Source organism: Notothenia coriiceps, unplaced genomic scaffold (genome assembly GCF_000735185.1).
Source record: "Notothenia coriiceps isolate Sejong01 unplaced genomic scaffold, NC01 NC01_scaffold00026098, whole genome shotgun sequence".
NCBI lineage: Eukaryota > Metazoa > Chordata > Actinopteri > Perciformes > Nototheniidae > Notothenia > Notothenia coriiceps.
In genome coordinates this window covers 186,748-198,578 of record NW_011358799.1, presented here as the reverse complement: position 1 = coordinate 198,578, position 11,831 = coordinate 186,748, and the positions used below count along the sequence as shown (strand labels likewise).

Here is an 11,831-nt window from a genome sequence, read left to right as displayed (position 1 = left end):
GGGGGTTACCTTGGTTGGAGATTGGCTAATGGTTACACAAGCCAAAAAATCGTTATGACATCACAAAGTGGCCAAAATCTGATCAGCTCGTTTTCAGACAGGTTTTTATATAAATGGACCAGGAGGGGACACATGTTGATGTAGAAGAGACATGAAAAAGTGGATTTTGCATAATTGGTGACCTTTACTATATTTTTGGAACATTACATTTTCATCTAGCTCGACCATCAGGTCAACATTTGTTTAGAACCAAACAACTTCCCATTCACCTCTGCTGCCTAGTACTAATAAGCAACTATTAGCATGCTGTCTCTCTAAGGAAGAATGCAGCTAAAAATCAACACGTGGGCATTTTCATTGAGATCGTGTTGGCATGCTAAAGTTACCATCCGCTAATAGCCATGCCAAATTGCAGCCTAAAAAAACTGCTTGCATTTGCCGTAGCCTCTTAACGTTTCAGCGCGGTCAGCAAGTTTCACCCTTGTCCGCTTGGGAATTGTAATTGTCTCTTACCAGGTTGTTGCCAAATCTACTGCAACACATTGAAAGACTTCTGTAAAACAAAAAAAAGCAGGGAAAGTTGAAAGTGACAATATTTACTTTAAACCTTTAACAGTAGCTGTATGTCATGTTTTTGTAATCTCAAGTGTTTTGAAAGAAGTGTTAGGGGAGGGTTCATCATCATCAGGGAGGTGTGCACAGTCAGCATTCCCGCCATCTAGTCTTCTTCATCTGCAGCTCCAGTAAAGCAAAACATGTTCCTTTTTTTAAATAGGAAATGAGAACCTTTAAATATGAACCCTTGTGCATAGTTTGTACCCTCAAATGCTGAATGTGCATGCCATGTGGGCTGCTCGCTTTTCGCGTTTCCAATTCATTTTCATTTGTCTGCCCCGGGGCTTTTGGCAGGTTTTACTGGTTTTACACACAGTAATGCATTAAGTATAGTCCCAGTGACACTTGAGGAATGTAGAGAAGAGAGCAACGTGGCTAGGGTTATTTAAAAGGCCACATAGCTCATTTGTGATTCACTCAAAGTGCTCCTTTAAATCACAGTGCTAATTCTCTGCCTTTTCATCGCTTCAATATGTCTGCGGTACAGTGTTGACGCATGTATTAAAGCAATTTCCACAACAACTGCCCTCCAATGTAAGCTTTACAGTGAAGCAATATGCTGCAACGTGCTTTCATCAACTCTCCCCCCTCTGAGGGGATGTCTTCTGGGTTTGACAATCTAGTCTCCTTTCCTGAGACGAAGCGGTAGGTGAAGGTTGGGAGTGAGTGTGTGGGCGGAGGGAATATATCCTGCTGCTGCGCCAACCTGTGTGTGTGTGTGTGTGTGTGTGTGTGTGTGTGTGTGTGTGTGTGTGTGTGTGTGTGTGTGTGTGTGTGTGTGTGTGTGTGTGTGTGTGTGTGTGTGTGTCCACCCGCCCTGCCGTTATGTGTAAATCTTTGTTACCCTGCAGCGAAATTTAATATTACAAAGAAAACCCCCTGAAGTAGGCCCAAGAGTCTTTGTCTCACAGTCAGGAGATATGGAACACACACACACACACACACACAGCTATCCATAAACATGATCTGCTTGTTATTCCCGCCTCATCCTCCGTCTTTTTCTTTGCGTTTTTGTGTCAGCTGTGGCCTCTGATGTGCTTGGTCTACTGTTTGTGTGAGAAACAGCTGCCAAGGGACCCCTTCGTCTCTCTTCACACAACTCGTCTCCTCTTCCTCTTCCCTCCGCCAACAAGTTTCATGCTACTCTGAGTGAACCCAGCAGTTTTCCAACAATGTAAATGTTGGATTCGGCAGTGACATTTCCGTGGCATTTCAGCGCAGCTCTGTGGGGAAAAAGTTAGCTGTCAGGAAACTCACTTCAGCTATTAGAAGCTCAACCGTCAAGTGAACGCTTTAAATGTTGTCAGCCACATGGTGTATCATTATTATTTTAACAAGGATTTTAAGGGGGGACCTCCTTGGGTGTGTTCTGCTGAGAGACTTTAGACACTTAAAGCCTAATTGAAGTTTGCAAACACATAAAGACGTCTTTGAAAGTACACGGATGAAGGAGTCAGAGACGGGTTAGACAGCCGCAGACTTTGATCCTGGATAACTTGTCATGATCAAGCCCAGGGTGCCTGCTCCACTTCTCATTCCCTGTCTACACCATCTATTTTCAGCTTTTTGATTAGGATAGATGTACATGGTGTAGACAGAGAATCTAGAAAAGGAGCTTTTAAGTCTTGAGTGAAAGGAGCTTGTGCAGTGCAGGTGGATGTGTGCACCTCTCATTCTATTATCTGGAGTATTGATTGGTCTTTTCACCTCAGAGGTTTCTCGTAGGATATCCTGTTTCCTCTGTTACTAAAGTAGTCTTTGTGCTTGTGAGGGTCCATGAGTGAAACTTGCAGCCTCAATTAGTTTCCTGCTGACCTAAAGGGCTCAGGCTTTTCTCCGCTCTCAGTCTTTACATCTCCTTCACCACCACCCCAATGTTTTTCAATTATACATCTCAAACCGCTGCTTCGATCGATGCTTTTATATTAACCATGGATGAAATGACTGCTCGTGAAAGGGGTTGCTTGTAGGGGTGACCCACAGAGAGTAACCAGCTGACTCAGCAGCTCCCTTTAAGCATGTTAGCCTCTTTCAGCTTCTTGTTTTGATTTGACACACTGCAAAGTAGGGCTGCTCAATTCATTGTATTTTAATCGCTATAAAATTAAAATTAATTTGGCTTGCAACGATTATGAAAACAACATAATCTAAATAAAACGATTATTTATCTATTTTTATTATTATTTATTTAAAAAAATATATATATATTTCTTTTTATTGGTTTTTCAATTGAATTATACTTAAAGTTCAGGATAATCAGCTGTTAAAAACTTACTACACATTTTTTTCAATAAACTTATGTTTTCAAAGTAAATGGATAATTGTTTTTAATAATCATGATATCAATTATTGAGCCAAATAATCGAGATTATGATTTTTGCCATAACCGAGCAGCCCTACTGCAAAGGGAACTGTAGGGTTTACCGTTATTCAGCAGGCAGCTGTTTCAGGAGGAACAGCTAGTCTAGCTGGTAGCTATGTGGAGCATTTAGGAGAACAAACAAACACAACACATTATTTCACTAACATCATTATAATAAGGTGCATGATGTCTGGAGGATATACAGATAAACACAAATAGTTTGTTGTATAAAATCTATGAGGTGATAATATGTCGTTTTTCTAGTCGTGGTCAGAAAGACTATTACTTCATGTTTTGGATTAATTTAAAACAAATGAGAAGAAAGACAAATAAAAGATCTGTTAATACAGGTGTACATTTGTTGAAATGAGAAGGGAAAACCTGAGTAATAAAGACTATGAAAAACAATTATTGAATTAATGCAGGTACAATTTTTTTATTTAAAACAAATGAGAAAGAAAATCCTGATTTTAAAAATGAACGTATTATGGAAAACCTGAACCATTGAATGCTGATCAAATGTCAATTCAATAAATCAATAACTGAGGTTTAAATCTCAGAATCAGAATAAAACAAATCTAGTTATCAATCGGTTTGACCTTTATCCTTCTGTTCATGCTGCAGGTTTGGGAAAAACGAAGAGGAAGACGAGCGCCCGCGATGCTTCCCCGACGCCGAGCTCCGACACAGAGTCCCCCTCTAATGGCAGCGGGGGGGGCGGAGGAGGAGGAGGAAGGGGAGGAGGAAGAGGAGGAGGAGGAGGAGCGGCTGAACGCATCTACGACCTCAACGTCCCCGCCGTGGTGAAGTTCGCCTACACAGCGGAGCGAGAAGACGAGCTGACCCTGACGAAGGGCTCCATGGTGGTAGTGATGGAGAAGTGTAGTGACGGCTGGTGGAGGGGCGGCCAGGGGGGGCGCGTGGGCTGGTTCCCCTCCAACTACGTCCTGGAGGAGCTGGGGGGGGCGGACGACCGGGAGGAGGGAGACTTCTCAGAGGGGTACCAGGGGCGCGGGACTTTGTTGGCCAACGGGCAAGCTGGAGGAGGAGGCGGGGCCGCGGTTCTCCACCTGGTGCAAACTCTCTACCCCTTCAGCTCTGTGACGGAGGAGGAGCTGAACTTTGAGAAGGGCGAGGTGATGGAGGTGGTGGAGAAGCCTGAGAACGACCCCGAGTGGTGGAGGTGTCAGAACTCGCACGGCGTGGTGGGTTTGGTGCCTAAGAACTATGTGGTGGTGCTGGACGAGCGGCCCGAGCTGCCCCCCCCCCTCTCCAACTCCCCCATGAAGCGCTCCGTGGCCCCGGCCCACTCGGGAAGGTTCGCCGGGCGGGACTGGTACTACGGAGACATCACCCGGCACCAGGCGGAGAGCATCCTCAACGAGAGGGGGGAGGAGGGGGACTTCCTGGTACGAGACAGCGAGTCATCGGTGAGTCTGGGGGTGACGTCCTGGTGGAGTGGCATCATGGAGGCAGAACAAAAAGGCCTTTTTATACATTTAAGTGGAAGAGGAAGTTCAGTCGAAATATTTCTGCTTCACCGTCTCCAACTTAGAGTAAAATGGTTATTTATAAAAGGAGGAAGACTGTGACACATTTATCGAGAAACTCACACTTACAAGGAATAGTCTGAGTAGCTTTTAAGTGAGACAATTATTATTAGCATGTTATTTTAGTGCATTAGGAATCAGTCACCAAAATGACAGTTACATGTAGTTGATATCATTTGGTTAAAACCTTAAAATGACCATAAGCACCTAACATGTAAAATATACATTCATGTTTGAGGAAAACTGCTGGTTGATCGAAGACATTTAGAAAGGAGCAGTTTAGAATGTCGATTCACAATGACAATGCACATGAAGAAATTCAAATCAAAGTACACACATTTACAAGAAAGCCGCAGCAGCTCTTTATAATAAGAACTACCCTTTTTTTTTTTAATATACATGTTGGACAGATATCATCATGACTAGTGTTGAATTGTTGAGTCATTAAAGACATGTCTCAGAGGTGTGCAGTGTTGTAACTCACTTAAAAGACCTATAGGACTATCATGACTTGCCCCAAAATCCACTATTTAATTGACTTTCCTCTGAAGGTAGCTGCAGTCTCTCAATCCTCAAGAGCCTACTGTTTTGTTTTTCTGCCAACGAAGCACTTATTGTTTACATAACTCATGAGGAAAATAAAATAATGTGGGTGATGTGAGGGCAGAGGGGGATTTTCCAGTTCTGTTTTTATGTTGCCTAAACGGGAGGTTTATAACTCAACAGGAAACCTTTAAACGACTGCTGGAGCTCGTAATCTATATTGTTTTGTAATAAAAGTGTCCTTAAGAAGCTGTTATGTTAAGTTTTAGAGTAGGAGTAGCGTTTTAGAATGTTGCAGTTTGATAAATGTGGTCTCACAGTTTTCAGATGTGATAACACACTGCCCCCTGCTGGATTAAAGCAGTCGGTGTTCATTTTTCATTTCATTTAGTCTTCTTTCCCACACATGTCTGTCTCTTTTTTAACATCTGTGTATTAGATTAAGCTTCTTTTTTTTTCAACATAACACAATGTATCCTCTCTCATATTTCTAATCGCATCAACAACTGTCTCCCTCTTTTATTTCTTTCAGCCCAACGACTTCTCCGTGTCTCTGAAGGCGTCCGGTAAGAATAAGCACTTTAAGGTGCAGCAGACGGAGGGCGTGTTCTGTATCGGCCAGCGTAAGTTCGGCTCCATCGACGAGCTGGTGGAGCACTACAAGAAGGCCCCCATCTTCACCAGCGAGCACGGAGACAAGCTGTACCTGGTCAAAGCGCTGCTGTGATTCACACACCCTCACACCTACACTGGATCTCACTCACACACATGATACTAATGCCACCCCCTAACTGTCTTAACTCAAGCCTTAGCTCTGGTCCCTGTTCCAGTTTCATCTGTCGCCCCCTACTGGTGACCTTTATAGCTCTACAACGGAGCCTTTAACCTCACATCTGTCGGCAAAACACACCCTGATACATCCTCTAATTACGGCACAGTGCTTAATGAGCCTCTGTCCCCGGGATGTGAACTTGTGCAGCGACCACATCTGCTGCTAACCGAACGCCTGAGGCTTTGTTGGGGTCGAGCTCTCCAGCTGATGTCATACATAACGTCCATTTACTACCACGCACATCGTAGGTTACACCATTGCTCTTAATCCACACAGGAAGTCGAAACAGTTCACAGAGGAGTCTGGCGGACCTTATTGCTGGCCATTGTTTTATTTTTCTTGCTTTATTTTAAACCTCATTTTTCTTTTAAAGGTCATTGAAACTCCTCTGCAGAGGTTTGAACCACACAATGACTTCACAAAGTGACCAGAATCACTCTCTTGCCTTTTTCCTCCTAATTTTCATCTTTCCTCTACATGATTTATTTCCCCATTTGTGACTTTTGTTCAACTTCTGTCCCCACAAACCAAGTCATTATTAGTGATGTTGTTGAAAATCTGGATACAACTCTTCCTGTAATATTTGTAATGGCAGCGAGTGGTGCGTTAATCCAATAGGAGACCTCTGATTTCCTGTAGAGTTTGAATGTTTATCAATGTAACCAAATGTGCCACCCTGTACCCATAGAACTGGCTCCAGGTCTGCACTGCACTCACCGTTCATCCATAGCTCTGTGCTCATGCTTTATATCGTGTCACGGTGAACAAGGTCCTCCAGTATGCGTCTGTAGATACTGTAGGATACTGACTGAAGAATCATTAAGAAATAATAATCATTTTTAGGTAACACTTTTGAGTAACTACACTTGATCTGCTCCTGCAAACAGTTATAAAATAATATCTCTTTTTGTCTAAGGTAGGTACATTTTTGGGAATCTTGTGAATACAGAGAATTGTGAGGAAAATTGTCATTTACAAAAAAAACACTGATTGAAAGTGGTGATTGACCTTTATAATTAACAGATAAAGAAGGGATGGCCCTGAAATCTACACCTATGTATACGCACATACTCCAACAAAGGTCAGAAAAGTATTTGGAAATGATTACTTATTCATGTAAACGGTCCAACACCAAACTTGTAAGGCACAGCTCTTGACTGCATGTTAAGCCCCTCCCACAAGCAGCGGTTGTCCAATAACAGCTTAGCAGCCGTAACTCATTCTACGAGACACAGTTTGGAGGGAAACTATGTCTCAAACTAAAAGCATAAGGTGTTTTACTGCTATATTATGTTATCGTTAGCATGTCTTGCTAACTTACTACCATCTGTAGTAACTGAGGCTCCCATCTTTAAGTCCCTCCTCAGCTAGCTAAAGCTAATAATATGCCATAAATAGATCTGAATTAAGATGGCAGAATTATGGAAGCCTCCCGCCATTGTGATGAAAAAACATACCTTTATAATGAGAAACTTTCTTAAGATATTATCTTAGAGAAATTACTTATCTATTTTAAAATATAACTTAAAGGCTCAAAATAATTTAAAAACGATCTAGAATGATGAGAAAATGTCTTAAAATAATACCGTAGGATCTCAGAATAATTACAAATTATTTCAAAATGTTTGCTAAGCTAATTTTTCAGTTACTTAGTCAATCTTTTGAGGAATCTTGTAATTATGAAGAGTTTCAATCTTATTACTGCTGGAAAAAAATGTCTATACAAAATAAACCGTTACTAGCTAAAAAAGAAGACTGCTGCTTTTGTCTCCCTCTGGCTGAAATTAAGGACCTGGTATTTCAAAAACACTATATATTTTGAGCGCTAAAATAAGTATTTTCATGTGCTGCTCAGTGTCGGAACTTTGGCATAGCAACAGGAACTAAGGGGCGGGGCTTAACCCATAGTCAGTTTATAATGAGAGTAATTTTACCGTCAAGAAACCAAAAATACCGTCATCTGGTTTGTAAAGAAAATATATTCTAGTCCTACCAAACATTTTCCTCGTCGACCTTCTTTCTCTTTGTGCATTTGTTTACCAATGGAAGTGTTGTTGACCACGGGGTCCTCAGCTTTTATAAGATATATCTGAATGTTATTGAGCAATGTTATTTAATTCTTGTCTCCACTGTATGTATATATTCAAAAATAAGATGAGGTGCATATATGAATCGCTCAAGATCAAACTATGGTACTGTATCACCGACAACGTGATGAGAATTGAAATACTTTTGTTCAATAAATGTTTTGAAGAATACTAAAATGACAAGTGTTGACATGTGTGATTGGTTTTCCTCTTTTCTTTCCTGTTGGTTGTTGGTGTGTAGTTTGGTGAAAATATCATGTAAAAAGTCATAGTATAGCAAGTCAGAAATGTTTTTTAAAGTGACAGGCCTATACTTCATTTAAAGAAAAATTGTCATATATTAGTATTTTGAATAAAACTCACAGTATGTCAAAGAAAAAAGAAAGAAAAGCATATAGTAGTTATAGTATAGTATCTCAAATAAGTTATAGTTTAGTATCTCAAAGAAGTCATATAGTATGAAAAAGTTATTGGTAAAAATATGGAAAAAAGTCATAGTGCAAGTGTATGTAGAAAATGTGAAAAAGCTATATTTTATTTTCGTGAAAATAGTATGTTGTCATAGTAAAGTATGTTTGTAAGTATTATTAAGAAAATCGCAGTATAGTAAGTTTAAGAAACGATAATAACTAATATGAAAGTCTTCGGAGTCCCTAAACAAGAGTCATGAAAAACACAACAGAGAGACTTACCCGTTATCCGGACCTTTTTTCAATTGTATTTTTCATGTCCCTTTTAGGGGCTCCGTAAATGTAGAAAATCTAGGTTAAGTAATACAAATGCCATAGTATAGTTTGTGGAAAATATTACAAGATCGTTGTATAGTATATTAAATCAAATGAAAAAGTCATACTAGGCTATAATATGTCAAATAATATGAAAAAAGATCATGGTGGCATAGCATGTCATATATCTTTTGATTCAAATGTTCAGCTTTTCCTGTATAATAACTACCTTTAAGTATATTGTAGTTGACTTCATGTGGCCTAAACAAGATTTAGAATGAAAATGCTATGTATATATTCACACAATGCAATACACACTTAAAATATGTCATTCTTAGAAATGAATAATTTGACTTTTCAGCGACCTGAGACTCGCTGTGAGACCATCAGGGCTTTGCTGTGTTTTATATTGTAGTTCTTTAGTTAAAGTGATCTGAGACTAGTTTGTTAAACTGCACTCGGTCAGATATTTAACGCAGTTCTATTTCGTATATGGCTTCGCCCTCTAAGGCTATCGCTATTGGGTAATCCCCCTGCGCACCCACGCAGCACTGAAACACTTGTAGTCCACGCCCACCCACAAGGTGGTCCCCGCCCTCGGGCCTCCATCCGGTATAAATAGGAAATCGGCAATCTGCTCCCTCTTTTCTTCAGCAAACCTCGGCAGTTACTGAAGCACAGAACCATTAAACATGAGCAACAACTGCGTCCGAAATTGTCCCTCATGTGGCTCAGGATATATCATGAGCTATGACCAGCACGCAATGTGCGAATCCTGCCTGGGGCCAGAGCACGCGGACGCGGCTCTCAGCCAGCAGGTCGCTTGCTCACATTGTGCCCGTCTACCATCAGCCGACAGGAAGCGAAGAGCGGACGCTCTAGCTGCTGCGGCCGACGAGGACGATTGGCCCGTCCAGGAGCACGTGGACGGCAGCATGTCCCTGGAGCTGAGTGCCGGGCAGAAGTCGGACAACTCCTAGCCCGTCTCCCTCCATGGTTCACCGTGCGGTTCTCCCATCCCTCCTACCCCGGACGGGGGAGACGGAGTCGGAGCAGGGGGCTGGTTTGGCGGCCGAGCATGCGGTCCCCTTCTCCGTCGCCACAGGACGGCGCCCTACGTTGAGCTCCCCCAGAGAGTATGTCGCCCGCCAGGCCGACCGGGTGCACCAGTGTGCCTTTCAGGCGGCGGCGAATATCATCGCGCTGCTCTCCAACTCGGTGGTGACACTGGTAGAGCGGTCCACCACCGAGGCAGAGGAAATCAGAAAGGCGGCCAGCACGGCGCTCACTCTGTGCGCGTCCGTCGCTGTCTCCCAGGCAAGGATTTCCGCGTGGGTAACACAGATCCAGCGCCACCTACAGCAGCAGGCGTCTGTTACGGAGACGGCCAGAAAAGTGCTACTGGACGCTCCAATCAGCTCGTACGGGCTGTTAGGACCCCAGTTCCACGCCATGGTGGAGTCACCGAAAGAGACACTACGCGACACGACAGCATACTTGTTGGTGTGGTAGACGGGAGCGGCGGCGAAACCCGGAGACTCACGCTTTCCGACTTCACTTCGGAGTGGTCTCCGGCAACCCCTTTTGTACACGTTTACCCCCCACGACACCCTACTGTGGTCCTAAACCAAGACTGGTTACACGACGGGATATCCGTTCTTCAAAAAAAAATCTACCGTTCAACTTTTTGGGAGATGTGTTTTCTGGTTTGATGTGACCGTCCCTTTTCTCTTTTATTATAAACTGTACCACCTTGTCGAAATATATTGTTCCGAAAGTTTACATTAATATCTGATATTGTACAAAAATTAACCCCCACCTGAAGTGTAGGAGCTCCCCCAGGCCCCATGTGGGGCCCTTCTAAAAAAATTGCTAAAATTTCATTTTTAACGAGTTAAACACGTGAAACTCGCGGGTTAATTCTCTGACTAGATCCCCCATGTTGAGATTTGTGGGTATACTTTTTTCTAGCAAACGTAAAGATAATTAAGTTTATTCATCCGATACACTTGTAAAAGGTTATTGGATGGTATTCGGTTATTGTTATGTACATTGAAAATAAAATAAACACCAACAGGTAATTATAAATAAAATGGTCAATTGGTAAATAAATACATATAAAATTTTAGAGAGGGTACAATTTGGCTCAAAAACCAAATGACAGGGATATCAATATGTACTACTAAAGTTTGGACAAAAATAAATAGGATTATTAATATATTCCACCACGGAAACCTTTCTAAACAACGTTATTTAACACTAGTTTTGCAAACTCTGGTGAACTCTTTATTGGAATTCTGATTTCACTGTAGATTCGGAGTCTCAGGAAATGGAGTGAACTCGGGAGAGCCAGCTGTCCCTCTCCTGAGGGGAAGTGTTAATAAACCATCTTTGTCGAAGAAATATAGGCACAATGCGATTCTCGATTGTTCGTTAGGGGTAGCAATGCCGCCATAGAGGGGAGAGAGATAGGAGTTGAAAACCGACACTCGCCCCGAGACGATATCGAATGTAGTGAAGAGTAGTGAATAGTCCGGGTAGCCATGTCGCCGTTTACCTTTTACATGTGGGGCCCCTTTCCCACCAAAATAGGGAAGAATGAATTAAGTACTTACAACAAATGTAGGTCCGACTTTTTTAAGCACAAAAAAACCATAAATATAGAACACCTTCCACGTCTAGGGGACTGTATGTGTTCCCAAAGACGTCGTGGGAGTCGTGGGGATGAAAGTGCAGGACCGAGTCACGCAAAAGCTGAGGCTGACAGTAGTACTCCGCACATGTAGCGAGTCCCCTACTACTCCACACACGTCCAACGACAGTGTACTCCGCAATATTGGCGCGAGTACACCCATAAAAATACTGTGCACACCATCCTCCCGGCATAGAGCCTGCCTCCCTCTACGGCGCTCGAGACGTCCAATAATAATTGGCTATCATTTTGGTCGTCCGACAAGACGTTCCCCGGGGACGAAAGATGATTGATCTATTTAGTTTGTCTAATCACCGTCGGCCGAATTAATGGCCGAGACGAAGGAGCCTCCGAGAGTGCCTCGTCTGGGTCCTTCGGAGTGAGGGGAAACTGAGCGGCGGCCCTCTGGCGAGACAGGCGCCGGG

The 11,831-nt window shown here is 42.7% G+C and overlaps 1 protein-coding gene across 1 annotated transcript in view; it reads left to right on the top strand.

The window, feature by feature from the left end:
• nck2a (NCK adaptor protein 2a) overlaps positions 1-8,172 on the top strand; it is a 13,447-nt gene extending 5,275 nt beyond the window's left edge. The window contains exons 2-3 of the mRNA XM_010783999.1: positions 3,602-4,407; positions 5,603-8,172. Coding sequence (XP_010782301.1) covers positions 3,602-4,407; positions 5,603-5,797 — 1,001 coding nt within the window. The 3' untranslated portion in view covers positions 5,798-8,172. The remainder of the gene's footprint in view (positions 1-3,601; positions 4,408-5,602) is intronic.
• The last annotated feature ends 3,659 nt before the right edge of the window (positions 8,173-11,831 follow it).